At 55.5% G+C, this 14,131-nt stretch overlaps 1 protein-coding gene across 1 annotated transcript; it reads right to left on the reverse strand.

Moving 5' to 3' along the window:
* Positions 1 to 1,375: 1,375 nt before the first annotated feature.
* PDE6G (phosphodiesterase 6G) lies at positions 1,376 to 13,616 on the reverse strand. The gene is made up of 4 exons (XM_055241382.2): positions 13,244 to 13,616; positions 4,290 to 4,494; positions 2,555 to 2,595; positions 1,376 to 2,067 (listed from the first exon to the last, which is right to left on the reverse strand). The coding sequence occupies exons 2-4, from the start codon at positions 4,433 to 4,435 to the stop codon at positions 1,991 to 1,993; spliced, it is 264 nt and encodes an 87-aa protein (XP_055097357.1). The 5' UTR covers positions 4,436 to 4,494; positions 13,244 to 13,616; the 3' UTR covers positions 1,376 to 1,990.
* Positions 13,617 to 14,131: the final 515 nt, after the last annotated feature.

Here is a 14,131-nt window from a genome sequence, read left to right on the forward strand (position 1 = left end):
GCATGTTTTGTTTTTGTTGTTTTGTTTTGAGACAGGGTCTCGCTCTGTCGCCTAGGCTGAAGTGCAGTGGCAGGGTCTCAGCTCACTGCAGCCTCCGCCTCCCTAGCTCAAGCAATCCTCCCACCTCAGCCTCCTGAGTAGCTAGAACTACCAGTGCCCGCCACCACGCCCAGACAATTTTTTTTTTTTTTTTTTGAGATGGAATTTTGCTCTTGTTGCCCAGGCTGGAGTGCAATGGCATGATTTTGGCTCACCACAACCACTGCCTCTCAGGTTCAAGTGATTCTCCTGCCTTAGTATCCCAAGTAGCTGGGATTACACGCATGTGCCACCATGCCCGGCTAATTTGTATTTTTAGTAGAGACAGGGTTTCTCCATGTTGGCCAGGCTGGTCTCGAGCTCCTGAGCTCAAATGATCTGTCCACTTTGGCCTCCCAAAGTGCTGGGATTACAAGTGTGAGCCACAGTGCCCAGTCTCATTGTTATTTTCTTTTTGTTTGTTTGTTTGTTTTATTTTTTGAGACGGAGTCTCACTCTGTCGCCCAGGCTGGAGTGCAGTGGCACGATCTCGGCTCACTGCAAACTCCGTCTCCTGGGTTCACGCCATTCTCCTGCCTCAGCCTCCCAAGTAGCTGGGACTACAGGCCCCTGCCGCCACGCCCGGCTGTTTTTGTTGTTGTCGTTGTATTTTTAGTAGAGATGGGGTTTCACCGCATTATCCAGGATGGTCTCGATCTCCTGACCTTGTGATCCGCCTGCCTCGGCCTCCCAAAGTGCTGGGATTACAGGCGTGAGCCACCGCGCCCAGCCTATTGTTATTTTCAAATACAGACAGAGTCTTGCTATGTTGCCCAGGCTGGTCTTGAACTCCTGGGCTGCAGTGATCCTCCCGCCTTGGCCTCCTGAAGTGCTGAGATTATAGGCATGAGCCACTGTGCCCAGATACAGCCAGTTTTCGTGGGCACTGTCTTAAGGACAAGCTGGCTAGGTGCTCTGGGGGAGTTGCTAGTGTCACTGTGCCTCAGTTTCTCTCTTGTGAGGTGGGATTAGGAGCTCTGGCCTCGCAGCACGTGGTGTGAGCCATGTCCAGTCTCACCTTCTCTGTGAGGCCTGCTCCAGCCACCTGCACGCTTCATTGACTATGGCCCCTGGGTGTGCACCAAGGCCTTCTGCCTTGACCCAGCCATGGCCTGACATTGTGTGTCTTGGGGCCACCAGCAAGGCTCAGTGAGGGTGTGAGCCCAAGGGCTGTCTTCCCACTCAGTCAGGCCAGCCCCTCCTGCCCCACTGCCCACTGCCCACCCCTTCACCCAGGTGCTCCTGCTCAAGTGACCCCACCACAGGCCCTGTCCCATGCACAAATATGCCACGGACAGGCGAGGGCACACTAATTTTATTTTGAAATAGGGACTGCAAGGGTGGGCTGTATTGAGAAGGATGGCTCCCTGGTGTGATGAGCATGGGGCCTCATCTGCTCACCGTACATGCCCTGGAGTCCTGCTACCCAGCATGTCCAAACCAAGGGCACCCCCCTGGGAAGGGATGCAGAGATGGGGAGCTTCTCTGCATCCCCTTACAGGCAGGACAGGGGGCTGGGGTGCAGAAGCACTCTGGGGAGACCTGCCCTAGCTTTCCAGCTGGGAGGAGGGGACGATCCGGGGTCCAGCAGGCTCCCGGGCTGGGGTCCACTTCCCGTTCTCCCTGGGAGTGGAGACTGGCCAAGCCTCTCTGTGGGCAGGACTGAGGGGTGGGCCTCTATCTCCGGATGTTGAGCAGGGCCTGGCCAGCCCCTGAGGGGGCATCCTGGAAGGAGGTAGTGGACTCCTGGTGACTGATATTAATATGTAGGGGGAGACCTTAGGTTGCAGTCCCACCCTGGTGTCCAGGTGCCATCTGGGCTAGGGAGGCGTCTCCTCAACAGGAATCCTGAGCAGGGTTTAGAGCACAGAGGGCAGGAGGGGGAGGGTCTGGACCTCAGCAGGGCCTGGTGCTAGATGATGCCATATTGGGCCAGCTCGTGCAGCTCCAGGTGGTTGAAGGCCTCCCAAGGGCAGATGACCGTGATGTCTGTGGGAGAAACGGACCCTGGATCAGAGAGGATCCCATGGCCTAGGGCCCCCCATCCCCTGTGGCTCTGTTTCCCACAGCCCAGGTGTAGCCCTACAGTGTGCTGAGCGGGGGTGTGCGGATGCTGGCGTGGGGCCCTCCTCTGGGGACACACTGGCTGTGGGGGAAGGAGGGTGCAGCAGGTCCAGGGGAGGGAACCAGAGGAGGGTGGGGCTTGCTGAAAGGGGAGGAGGCAGCGAGGGGCTCTGTTCTTTCCCAGACCCCTCCCCTCACCTGGTGCAAGTGTCCCAAATGGGAACAGCCCCACCCTCCGGATCCAGTGGATCTGGAGCTCAGTGTTAGGGAAGAAGTGATGGACAGGCTGGGGGTCCCTAAGTGAAAAGCAGGGGAGGTGGGGGCCGAGGTGGGCTGCAGTGGGCCCTGGGCGTGCTGGGTGTGCCTGGGGGGACCTGGGCAGACCTCGGGTTGGTACTGGCAGCCATCGTACCTGTTCCCAGGCCTTCCATTCCAGGGATGTCATCCCCAAACCTGCAAGGACAGAGCAGTCAGGGACATGGCCGGGCCCAGCCCTGGCTCAGTCAGCCTGAGGCCCGAGGTCATCTCTAGCCTTCCTAGGAGATGAGGCGTTTGGCTGGGAGCCCAGTGGGCAGAGACCCGCCTCCTCCCTAACCTCCCAGGGCTTGGTGGGCCTGAGGAGGCTTCCTTCACAGACCCAGGGTGAGTCTGCTACCCAGAGCATCATGGGGCTGAGGCCTAGAAAAGGAGGTGCAAGTTCCGGGGTGCTGGGCAGGTGCGTGCCCTGGGGGAGTACAGAGGGGGTGTGTGGTTGGTGCATGGTCTGAGTGTGTAGATTTGTGAGGGTGGCTTGTCTGTGAGTGTGCCTCACGCGTGCATATGTGGAGGTGTAAGCGTGTTTGTGCACGCACATGAGAGTGTCATGCCCGTGTGTGCATAGACACTCCTCGGTGCACTGATGGGAGCCCGGTGCCCGTGTGTGCCCATGTGTGGGTGGACACTCCTCGGCGCGCTGATGGGAGCGCGGTGCCCGTGTGTGCCCATGTGTGGGTGGACACTCCTCGGCGCGCTGATGGGAGCGCGGTGCCCGTGTGTGCCCATGTGTGGGTGGACACTCCTCGGCGCGCTGATGGGAGCGCGGTGCCCGTGTGTGCCCATGTGTGGGTGGACACTCCTCGGCGCGCTGATGGGAGCCCGGTGCCCGTGTGTGCCCATGTGTGGGTGGACACTCCTCGGCGCGCTGATGGGAGCGCGGTGCCCGTGTGTGCCCATGTGTGGGTGGACACTCCTCGGCGCGCTGATGGGAGCGCGGTGCCCGTGTGTGCCCATGTGTGGGTGGACACTCCTCGGCGCGCTGATGGGAGCGCGGTGCCCGTGTGTGCCCATGTGTGGGTGGACACTCCTCGGCGCGCTGATGGGAGCGCGGTGCCCGTGTGTGCCCATGTGTGGGTGGACACTCCTCGGTGCGCTGATGGGAGCGCGGTGCCCGTGTGTGCCCATGTGTGGGTGGACACTCCTCGGTGCGCTGATGGGAGCGCGGTGCCCGTGTGTGCCCATGTGTGAGTGGACACTCCTTGGTGTGCTGATGGGAGCGCAGTGCCCGTGTGTGCCTGTGAGTGAACACTCCTCGGTGCATTGTGCCATGGCTGTCCCTGGGTGGTAGTGGTTCTATTTTTTTTTTGAGACGGAGTCTCACTCTGTCACCCATGCTGGAGTGCAGTGGCGTGATCTCGGCTCACCGCAAGCTCTGCCTCCCAGATTCAAGCGATTCTCCTGCCTCAGCCTCCTGAGTAGCTGGGATTACAGGCGTGCACCACCACACCTGGCTACATTTGTATTTTTAGTAGAGATGGGTTTCTCCATGTTTGTCAGGCTGGTCTCAAACTCGCGACCTCAGGTGATCTGCCTACCTCTGCCTCCCAAAGTGCTGGGATTACAGACGTGAGCCACCGCACCTGGCCGGCAGTGTCTGTGTTTCCAAGCATGGTTGGCAGTAGCATCTGGAGTGGGTGACAGGAGCCCCCAATTCCCCTTCCCCCTCCTCCATCCCTGCTCAGGCCCTCAGGCACCGCCCTACCTCCCCCAGCTGTGAGGCTGGGGCCACTCACCCAGTAAAGTGGCCCCAGGCCCTGCCCCGCCCTCCCCTTCCTGTGCAGCCTCGGGGCGCCTCCTCCCTTTCAGAGGCCCCATCCCCCAGCTCTGCTTACCCTTGGACGCCTTTCTTTGGGGGCTTGCTCTTGAACTGCCTGGTCTGTCGCTGCTTAAATTTAGGGGGCCCTTTCCTGGGGGTGACAGGTCCGCCGGCCACCCTGGTGGCTGACCGGAACTCAGCCTTGGGCGGTTCCAGGTTCATGGTGAAGCTGACGGAGACACTGCGGCAACCTTGGCTCCTGGACTCCCTCCTGCTGCAGTCTGGAGGCAGACCAGGCCCGGGTCCCCGTCAGCCCTCCTGCTTCCAACCCTTGTGGGGGTCTCAACCCACCGGTGGAGGTGCTGAGACCCAGCCCGGCCAGCCCCAGCATCATCCAGACAGCAGCCCCTGCAATCCGTCCTGCGGGAGCCAGCCTGCTAGCTCTGCTGGGGTCCACCCGCACACTCCCATTCCCCTTGCCTAGTGGATGACCCCCTGCAACTCTGGCCACACACAGCTCCGGGCTCTCCCCTGCGTCCTGGCCTGCCTCGCCCCGGCCCACAATCCACAGCAAACCTAGCCCCCCAGCCTGTGGCAGGTCCTGAGCCTGGAGTCCTCACCACCTCCCTGTGGGTGACCACTGACAACCTCCTGCCCCTTCCCCTGCATTCCCCACCCCAGGGGAGCGTGACTGGAGTTGGCATTTAACTGCTACTCTGAGGTTTTTTTTTTTTGTTTTTTTTTTTTAGAGACAGAGTTTTGCTCTTGTTGCCTGGGCTGGAGTGCAGTGGCGCGATCTCGGCTCACTGCAACCTCCGCCTCCCGGGTTTCAGTGATTGTCCTGCCTCAGCCTCCCAAGCAGCTGGGATTACCAGTGCCTGCCACCACGCCCGGCTAATTTTTGCATTTTTGCATTTTTAATAGAGACGGGGTTTCACCATGTTGACCAGGTTATCTCGAACTCCTGACCTCGTGATCCACCTGCCTCAGTCTCCCAAAGTGCTGGTATTCCAGGCGTGAGCCACCACACCCAGCCCAGATGCTACTCCGTTGAAAGTCCTCTGGGGCTCCTGCTGGGAATGGGATGAGACCCAAGCGGCCCCTCCCCGGCCTGCCCAGCCCTGCAGATGAGCCTGCCTCTGAGCTGCCCTTCCTGATGGTTAGTGGGCTGCCTCCATCTCAGGTCCCGGCTCAGGGAGGTCTCCCCTGAACCCCCGCCCTGCAGCCACTGTGTCCTCAGGTTCTGATTTGCTGCTTCTCATCACGCGTCGAGTTAGCCCTGATTCCGGGCTGGTGGGCGTCTCCCCGGGCTGTTGCCTTCTGATTCTTATTGATGGGTTTATTGCTTTCTGCCTTTTGTCTGTGCTTTGTAGTTGGGGTGTTGTCAGTTCCCTTCACCCACTCACGGAGGCATCCCTGAGCTCCTTGGCACCATGACGGGCACCCTGCAGTGCTGATGGAGAATGACCCACAAAATGGGGGGCAGGGTTCCCAGGCATGGTGCCCTTGGGAAAGGGGCCTGTCTCAGAGATGCGGTGCTGAGCTGTGAAGCCCTGTGTCTCCCAACCCCACTTCATAGAGGGACAAGCTGGGGCTCGGGGACGGAGTGTGCTGGGCATGTGTCTCCCCTGCTGGGGGAATCCCCAGGCCCTCTCTGTGTCTGGAGCCAGCTTGGGGAGCAGGGTCACCCGCCTGGCATGGCGTGCCTGAGTGGCCGCGGCTGCTCTGGACGAGGTCAGCGTCCCTGCACCGCTGCACAGGGTGGCCTCTCCTCCTCTGCCTACAGCCTCTCCCCAGATGCCCTAAGCCCCAGTGACCTGTGCCAAGGGCAGTTCAGCTTCCCCTAAGCCTATTAACAGCAGAGGGGGATTCCTAATCTCCCAGCGACGTGCTGTCAGCCGCACATGCTGCCAGAAGGTTCTGGAAGGAGGCACATGACACAGACAGGAGGGGCTGCTTGCCCGCACTGGATGCCCCAGGGACCACCTCTTGGGGTCCCCTTTCTTGCCCCTGGTCTTTTTGGCTAGGATTCCTGACTCCAGCCGTGGGCTACCACCAGCTGTTTGCCGAGCTTCAGGCGTGAGAATGATCAGAAAGCAAGGGCAGGTGGCCCATTCCGGGGAGGCGGGCTCTGCAAGGGGTGCTGGGCACCTGGGATTGGGGTGGACCCTGGCATGGCACCTTCCCTCACTAAGGTTCAGCCTCTGTCCCCGGGACCGGGACCAGCACCAGCCTGCGCAAAACCAGGACTCAGAAGCCCGGTGGTCCCAGCTGCTCAGATGCCAGGGCACCCAATCCTCATATCCTAGATAGCACAGACCCCATCCAGCTGCTTCCCCAGCCCTGGGACATGGGCTGTCCTGGGCAGCTCTGGGCCCTGATGGAGCTCCAACCATCAGATGCCATCCACGTGGAAACCGCCGCCTGCACTGCCCTGGCCCAACCCAGCCTGTGACTGGCATCCACTCAGGTCAGCTGAGCCCATGTGGCCTGAGGTTCCCAGATCATCACTGGCCTGGGGATGGCAGAAGCACTGGTTACCATTGGGGAGCAGAGGAGGTGGTTGGCTGGGAGTCCTCTCTGAATAACAGGGTGGTGGGTAGGCTTCTGCAGACCCAGACCTCAGCCATGGTGGTAAAAGCCTGTCAGCTCCCTGCCCCCTGGGTGATGGGCAGACCCTCCACTAACTCACTGGGGGAAGTGGCTGCTAGGAAAGACAGCGGGGTTGGCCACTACTCACCAAGTGCAGGGTGGGTGTCAGGGGGCTGTGCTATGAGTGCTGGGCCTTCCTCCGCAGGGTGTCAGCCCGGGCATTTATCTTGCTGCTTCGTGAGCTGATTAGGCGTTTCAGTGTCACGCTAATGAGATTGTTGGGCCCCGAGGAGGGGCCCAACCACCAAAGGTTCAGGGGATGGGGAGGAGGGGCTCAGGTGCCGTCAAGGGCTCCAAGGAAGGACACCCGGCAGATGGGGCCAGCACAGGGAGAGAAGTGTGACCCCGAACAGCCAGGCTCCTGCAGCTGCCCAACTTCCAGATGGAAGCAACCACAGTGGCTGCTGTCTTGGGCCTCCCCACTGCCTTTCCTAACCCTGCCTGATCTCTGAAGGGCCCACCTTCATGGTCCCCAAAGCCCTCTGCAGCCTGGCCCTCACCCACTGCTGTGGCCTCACATCTCGCCCCTCCCACCCCAGGGCCTTTGCACCCGCTGCTCCTGAAACCAAACAAGGACCCCCTCTTAGGGGCCTGTGGGTCTTCCCAAGCACAGAAGCAAGGACAATGTTGAGTTCCTTCAAGGGCAAGCCAGGCCCCCAGCCAGTCCTGAGAAGTAAATGAGCAGCCAATCCACAGGAAGGTCACAGGAGCTTAGAACAACAGATGAAAGCCAGGATCCCGAGAGTCTCCATAGAAGCAAACCATGCCGTGGTCGGGGTGGTGGCTCACGCCTGTAATCCCAGCACTTTGGGAGGCCGAGGTGGGAGGATCACGAGGTCAGGAGATTGAGACCATCCTGGCTAACACAGTGAAACCCTGTCTCTACTAAAAACACAAAAAATTAGCCGGGCATGGTGGCAGGCGCCTGTAGTCCCAGCTACTCGGGAGGCTGAGGCAGGAGAATGGCATGAACCCGGGAGGCGGGGCTTGCAGTGAGCCGAGATAGCACCACCGCAGTCTGGCCTGGGCGAAAGAGCCAGACTCTGTCTCAAAAAAAAAAAAAAAAAAAAAGAAGCAAACCATGCCATCTTAGTAGGTGCCCCTCAGTTGTTTTCCAGAAACTGGGACTCCCACCAAAGGGGTGTGCTGGCACACAGACCTCAGATGAGCGGGAGCTGAGGCCTGGCTTCTGACCACCCTTCTCTTACCTAAATGTCTTCCTGAGGAGCCTGCAGGAGGCCATGCCCACAACCCAGAGCTAACATTCTTTCCTGCGGATCCCAAAGTTTTAGACAAAGATTCACTTCCGCACCAAATCAGAAAACCTTTGAATCCACCTACGACCCATGGTCCCTGGCTTCAAGATCTCCTTGCTATTTATGCCAAAACCAGTGTGCGACCTCCATGTACTGATTTATGACTTTGCCTGTGACCTCTGCCTCTGCACCTTTAAAAACCCATAACTCAGGCTGGGCGTGGTGTGGTGGCTCATGCCTGTAATCCCAGCACTTTGGGAGGCTGAGGCGGGTGGATCACAAGGTCAGGAGATTGAGACCATCCTGGCTAACATGGTGAAACTCCGACTGTACTAAAAATACAGAAAAATTAGCCGGGCATAGTGGCGTGTACCTGGAATCCCAGCTGCTTGGGACGCTGAGGCAAGAGAATGGCGTGAACCCGGGAGGTGGAGCTTGCAGTGAGCCAAGATCATGCCACCGCACTAGAGCCTGGGCGACAGAGCGAGACTCTGTTTCAAAAAATAAAATAAATAGGCCGGGCGCGGTGGCTCACGCTTGTAATCCCAGCACTTTGGGAGGCCGAGGCGGGCGGATCACAAGGTCAGGAGATCGAGACCACGGTGAAACCCCGTCTCTACTAAAAATACAAAAAAAAAAATTAGCCGGGCGTGGTGGCAGGCGCCTGTAGTCCCAGCTACTCGGAGAGGCTGAGGCAGGAGAATGGCGTGAACCCGGGAGGCAGAGCTTGCAGTGAGCCGAGATTGCGCCACTGCACTCCAGCCTGGGCGACAGAGCGAGACTCCGTCTCAAAAAAAAAAAAATAAAAATAAAAATAAAAAAAATAAAATAAAATAAATAAATAAAAACCCATAACTCGGCTGGGAGCAGTGGCTCTCAAACAGTGCTTTGGGAGGCTGAGGCGGGAGGATCACCTGAGGCCAGGAGTTCAAGACCAGCCTGGACAACATAGTGAGATCCCCATCTCTACAAAAAATAGAAAAAATTAGCTAGGTGCAGTGGCTCACTTCTTATTTTATTATTTTATTTTTGAGACAGAGTCTCGCTCTGTTGTCCAGGCTGGAGTGCAGTGGTGTGATCTTGGCTCACTACAACCTCCACCTCCTGAGTTCAAGCGATTCTCCTGCTTCAGCCTCCTGAATAGCTGGGATTACAGGTGGGTGCCACCACGCCCGGCTAATTTTTTATATTTTTAGTAGAGATGGGGTTTCACCATGTTAGCCAGGATGGTCTCAATCTCCTGACCTCGTGATCTGCCCGCCTCGGCCTCTTGAAGTGCTGGGATTACAGGTGTGAGCCACCGTGCCCGGCCACAGTGGCTCACTTCTTTTTTTTTTTTTTTTTTTTTTTGAGACAGAGTCTCGCTCTGTCGCCCAGGCTGGAGTGCAGTGGTGCGATCTCGGCTCACTGCAAGCTCCGCCTCCCGGGTTCACGCCATTCTCCTAGCCTCAGCCTCCTGAGTAGCTGGGACTACAGGTGCCCGCCACCACGCCCGGCTAATTTTTCTGTATTTTTAGTAGAGACAGGGTTTCACTGTGTTAGCCAGGATGGTCGCCATCTCCTGACCACGTGATTTGCCTGCCTTGGCCTCCCAAAGTGCTGGGATTACAGGCTTGAGCCACCGCGCCCAGCGAACACAGTGGCTCACTTCTATAGACCAAGCTACTTGGGAGGCTGAGGCAGGAGGATCCCTTGAGCCTAGGAGCACGAGGCTGCAGTGAGCCATGGTCAAACCACTCCAGCCTGGGGGACAGAGTGAGACCCTATCTCTGAAGAAATATGAAAATTTTGAAAAATTAAAAACAAAACCTGGATGGGCGCGGTGGCTCACGCCCGTAATCCCAGCACTTTGGGAGGCCAAGGCAGGTGGATTACTTGAGATCAGGAGTTCAAGACCAGCCTGGCCAACATGGTGAAACCCTGTCTCTACTAAAAATACAAAAATTAGCTGGGTGTGGTGGCACACACCTGTAGTCCCAGCTACTCAGGAGGCTGAGGCAGGAGAATCGCTCGAACCCAGGAGGCGGAGGTTGCAGTGAGCTGACATTGTACCACTGTACTCCAGCCTGGGCAACAGTGAGACTCTGTCTCAAAAAATAATAATTAAAATATAAATAGTAAGGCCGGGCACGGTGGCTCACGCTTGTAATCTCAGCACTTTGGGAGGCCGAGGCGGGCGGATCACGAGGTCAGGAGATCGAGACCACAGTGAAACCCCGTCTCTACTAAAAATACAAAAAATTAGCCAGGCGTGGTGGCGGGCGCCTGTAGTCCCAGCTACTCGAAGAGGCTGAGGCAGGAGAATGGCGTGAACCTGGGAGGCGGAGCTTGCAGTCAGCCGAGATCGCGCCACTGCACTCCAGTCTGGGCGACAGAGCGAGACTCCGTCTCAAAAAAAATAAATAAAATTAAAAAATAAATAAATAGTAAAATAAAATAAAATGTATGAGTACTCCTTTTTTGGTATCATGTATCACAGACAATATACAAAGACAATCACATGAAAATACATAAAGCTCCAAATAGACCTAAACAAAGACCCTATAGCCTTGATTGTAAAACTCTAGCCATGAGACTGGCAAAAATCACTAGTCCAGAAAGGTCGGCTGGATTCAAGTTATGCCGCAATAAATGGAACAAGTCAAAAACCTCTTGTCCCGCATGGCTCAATCCCTCACTCAGCCCCAGAGGAAACAAGATTGCAATCCATATCTTTTTTTTTTTTTTTTTGAGAGACAGGATCTGGCTCCGTTGCCTAGGCTGGAATGCAGTAGTGAAATATCGGTGGCTGCAGGAATTCAAGGCTGCAGAGAGCTATTATTGTACCATTGCACTTTAACCTGAGTGACAGAGTGAGACCTCAACTCTAAAATAGTAAAATAGGCCAGGCATGGTGGCTCATGCCTGTAATCCCAGCACTTTGGGAGGCCGAGATGGGCGGATCACAAGGTCAGATTGAGACCACCCTGGCTAATATGGTGAAACCCCATCTCTAGTAAAAGTACAAAAATTAGCCAGGCGTGGTGGCTGGTGCCTGTAGTCCCAGCTACCCAGGAGGCTGAAGCAGAAGAATCACTTAAACCCGGGAGGCAGAGGTTGCAGTGAGCCGAGATGGCACCACTGTACTCCAGCCTGGGCGACAGAGTGAGACTTCGTCTCAAAAATAAATAAATAATAAAAAAGAATTTTTTTTTTTTTTTTTTGAGATGGAGTCTCGCTCTGTCACCCAGGCTGGAGTGCAGTGGCGTGATCTCGGCTCACTGCAAGCTCCGCTTCCCGGGTTCACACCAGTCTCCTGCCTCAGCCTCCCGAGTAGCTGGGACTACAGGCGCCCGTCACCACGCCCGGCTAATTTTTTTGTATTTTTAGTACAGTTTCACCAGGTTAGCCAGGATGGTCTCGATCTCCTGACCTCATGATCCACCCGCCTCGGCCTCCCAAAGTGCTGGGATTACAGGCGTGAGCCACTGCGCCTGGTCAAAAAAAAGAAATTAAACGGTGATGTGGAACACTGTTTAAATTGTCATTCACCACATTTTCATATCTTCACAGTAATGCAAAACACAGTCACTTGCAGAACTGGTTCCGATTACTTAAATACCAGGTGCAATTTTAGCCCTCTACGTAATTGCTTGAAAGTTACTTATGTTTACATGAAATGAAACTATTAGGCCGGGCACGCTGGCTCACATCTGTAATCCCAGAACTTTGGGAGACTGAGGTGGGCGGATCACCTGAGGTCGGGAGTTGGAGACCAGCCTGATCAACATGGAGAAGACCTGTCTCTACAAAAATACAAAATTAGCCGGGTGTGGTGGTGCATGCTTGTAATCCCAGCTACTCAGGAGGCTGAGGCAGGAGAATCGATTGAACCCAGCAGGTGGAGGTTGCTGTGAGCCAAGATCGTGCCATTGCACTCCAGCCTGGGCAACAAGAGTGAAACTTCATCTCAAAAAAAAAAAAGAAAAGAAACAAAATGAGACTATTAGGCTGGGCACGGTGGCTCACACCTGTAACCCAGCACTTAGGGAGGCTGAGGCAGGTGGATCAGCTGAGGTCAGGTGTTCGAGACCAGCTTGGCCAACATGGCGAAACCCTGTCTCTACTAAAAACACAAAAAATTAGCCAGGCGTGGTGGCAGGTGCCTGTAATCCCAGCTACCGGGGAGGCTAAGGCAGGAGAATTTTTTGAACCCAGTAGGCGGAGGCTGCAGTGAGCAGAGATTGTGCCATTGCTCTCCAGCCTGGGCGACAGAGATTCTGTCTCAAAAAAAAAAAAAATGAAGCTATTAATAATTTTCTACAGCAGTAACTACACACAGGAAGACCAAGACAAACACAAGTTAAGGAATGGAGCTTTCCCAAAGCAGCTGTGTGTAAAGATCATAAACTGTTTTTCGTTTGTTTTTTGAGAACAAACAAACTCACTGCAGCCTCGACCTCCTCAGGCTCAAGTAATCCTGCCACCTCAGCCTCCTGAGTAGTTGGGACTACAGGTGCTCACCACCACACCCGGCTAATTTTTGTATTTTTTGTAAAGACAAAGTCTCACTATGCTGCCCAGGGTGGTCTCAAACTCCTAGACTCAAGTGATCCGCCCGTCTCGGACTCCCACAGTGCTAGGATTACAGGGGTGAGCTGTCATGCCCGGCCGGACGTACATAGTTTTTTGTCATGGCTTTTCTTGTGTTCTCTATCTACAGGCTAAGCAGATTCTGTGTGCTGCCCTGGGATCTTTAATTACTTCAAGTGCTCATGTTGAACTATGAATATGATTGTGTGTGTGATTGTTTTGTTTTTAGAGACAGGGGCCTCTGTCACCCAGGCTGGAGTGTAGTGAGGCAATCATGACTTACTTCAGTCTTGACTTCCTGGCCCAAGTGATCCTCCTGCCTCAGCCTCCCAAGTAGGTGGGACTACAGGCACACACCACCATGCCCAGCTAAGTTTTTAAAAATTGTTTTGTAGGCTGGGCATGGCAGTTCATACCTGTAATCACAGCACTTTGGAGGCCAAGGCAGGAGCACAGGAGTTTAAGACCAACTTGGGCAACATAGCAAGACCCCCATCTCCACATACAGACACAGACAAAAAAACAATGAACCGGGCATGGTGGCACTTGCCTGTAGTCCTAGCTACTTGGTAGGCTAAGATGGGAAGATCACTTGAGCCTTGGAGGTTGAGGCTGCAGTGAGCTACGCCTGATGGCAGCAGGAGGCAGTCAAATGCCTAGGCAGATAAGAGCAGGTCCCCAGTGAAACCCCACCTTCAAGCCAAAGACAAAAAGGCTGAAAGCCAGCCAGGCATGGTGGCTCATGCCTGTAATCCCAGCACTTTGGAAGGCAGAGGCGGGTGGATCACGGGGTCAAGAGTTCAAGACGAACCACCCTGGCCAAGATGGTGAAACCCCGTTGCTACTGAAACTACAAAAATTAGCCATGCATGGTGGTGGGCGCCTGTAATCCCAGCTACTTGGGAGGCTGAGGCAGGAGAATCACTTGAACCTGGGCGGCAGAGGTTGCAATGAGCCAAGATTGCGCCACTGCACTCTAGCCTGCGACAGAGTGAGACTCTGTCTCAAAAAAAAAAAAAAAATTAGCTGGGCATGGTGGCAGGTGCCCATAATCCCAGGTATTCGGGAGGTTGAGGCAGGAGAATCACTTAAACCCGGGAGGCAGAGGTTGCAGTGAGCCAAGATCGCACCACTACACTCCAACCTGGGTGACAGGGTAAGATTCCGTCTCAAAAAAAAGAAAATCTTCAAATCTACCTATGACCTGGAAGCCCCCTCCCTTCAAGTTGTCCCTCCTTTCCTGCCCAATGTACATCTGATAGGTATTGATTGATGTATCATGTCTCCCTAAAAGGTATAAAAGCAACATGTGACCATGTTGGGCATGTTGCCAGGACCTCCTGAGGCTGTAACGGGCACATAGTCAACCTTCGCAAAATAACCTTTCCAAACTTATTGACCACTAAAGAACTCATCCCTGTAACCAAAACCTGCCTGT

This window comes from Symphalangus syndactylus, chromosome 14 (genome assembly GCF_028878055.3).
Source record: "Symphalangus syndactylus isolate Jambi chromosome 14, NHGRI_mSymSyn1-v2.1_pri, whole genome shotgun sequence".
NCBI lineage: Eukaryota > Metazoa > Chordata > Mammalia > Primates > Hylobatidae > Symphalangus > Symphalangus syndactylus.

Bases quoted from the DNA above. Each gene is read 5' to 3' on its own strand.
- PDE6G (XM_055241382.2), bottom strand. From the start codon at position 4,435: ATGAACCTGGAACCGCCCAAGGCTGAGTTCCGGTCAGCCACCAGGGTG. The intron at 2,596-4,289 runs GTAAGCAGAGCT...CTGTCCTTGCAG, and splicing joins CCAAAGAAAGGCGTCCAAGG to GTTTGGGGATGACATCCCTG. The intron at 2,068-2,554 runs GTACGATGGCTG...TTTCTCCCACAG, and splicing joins AATGGAAGGCCTGGGAACAG to ACATCACGGTCATCTGCCCT.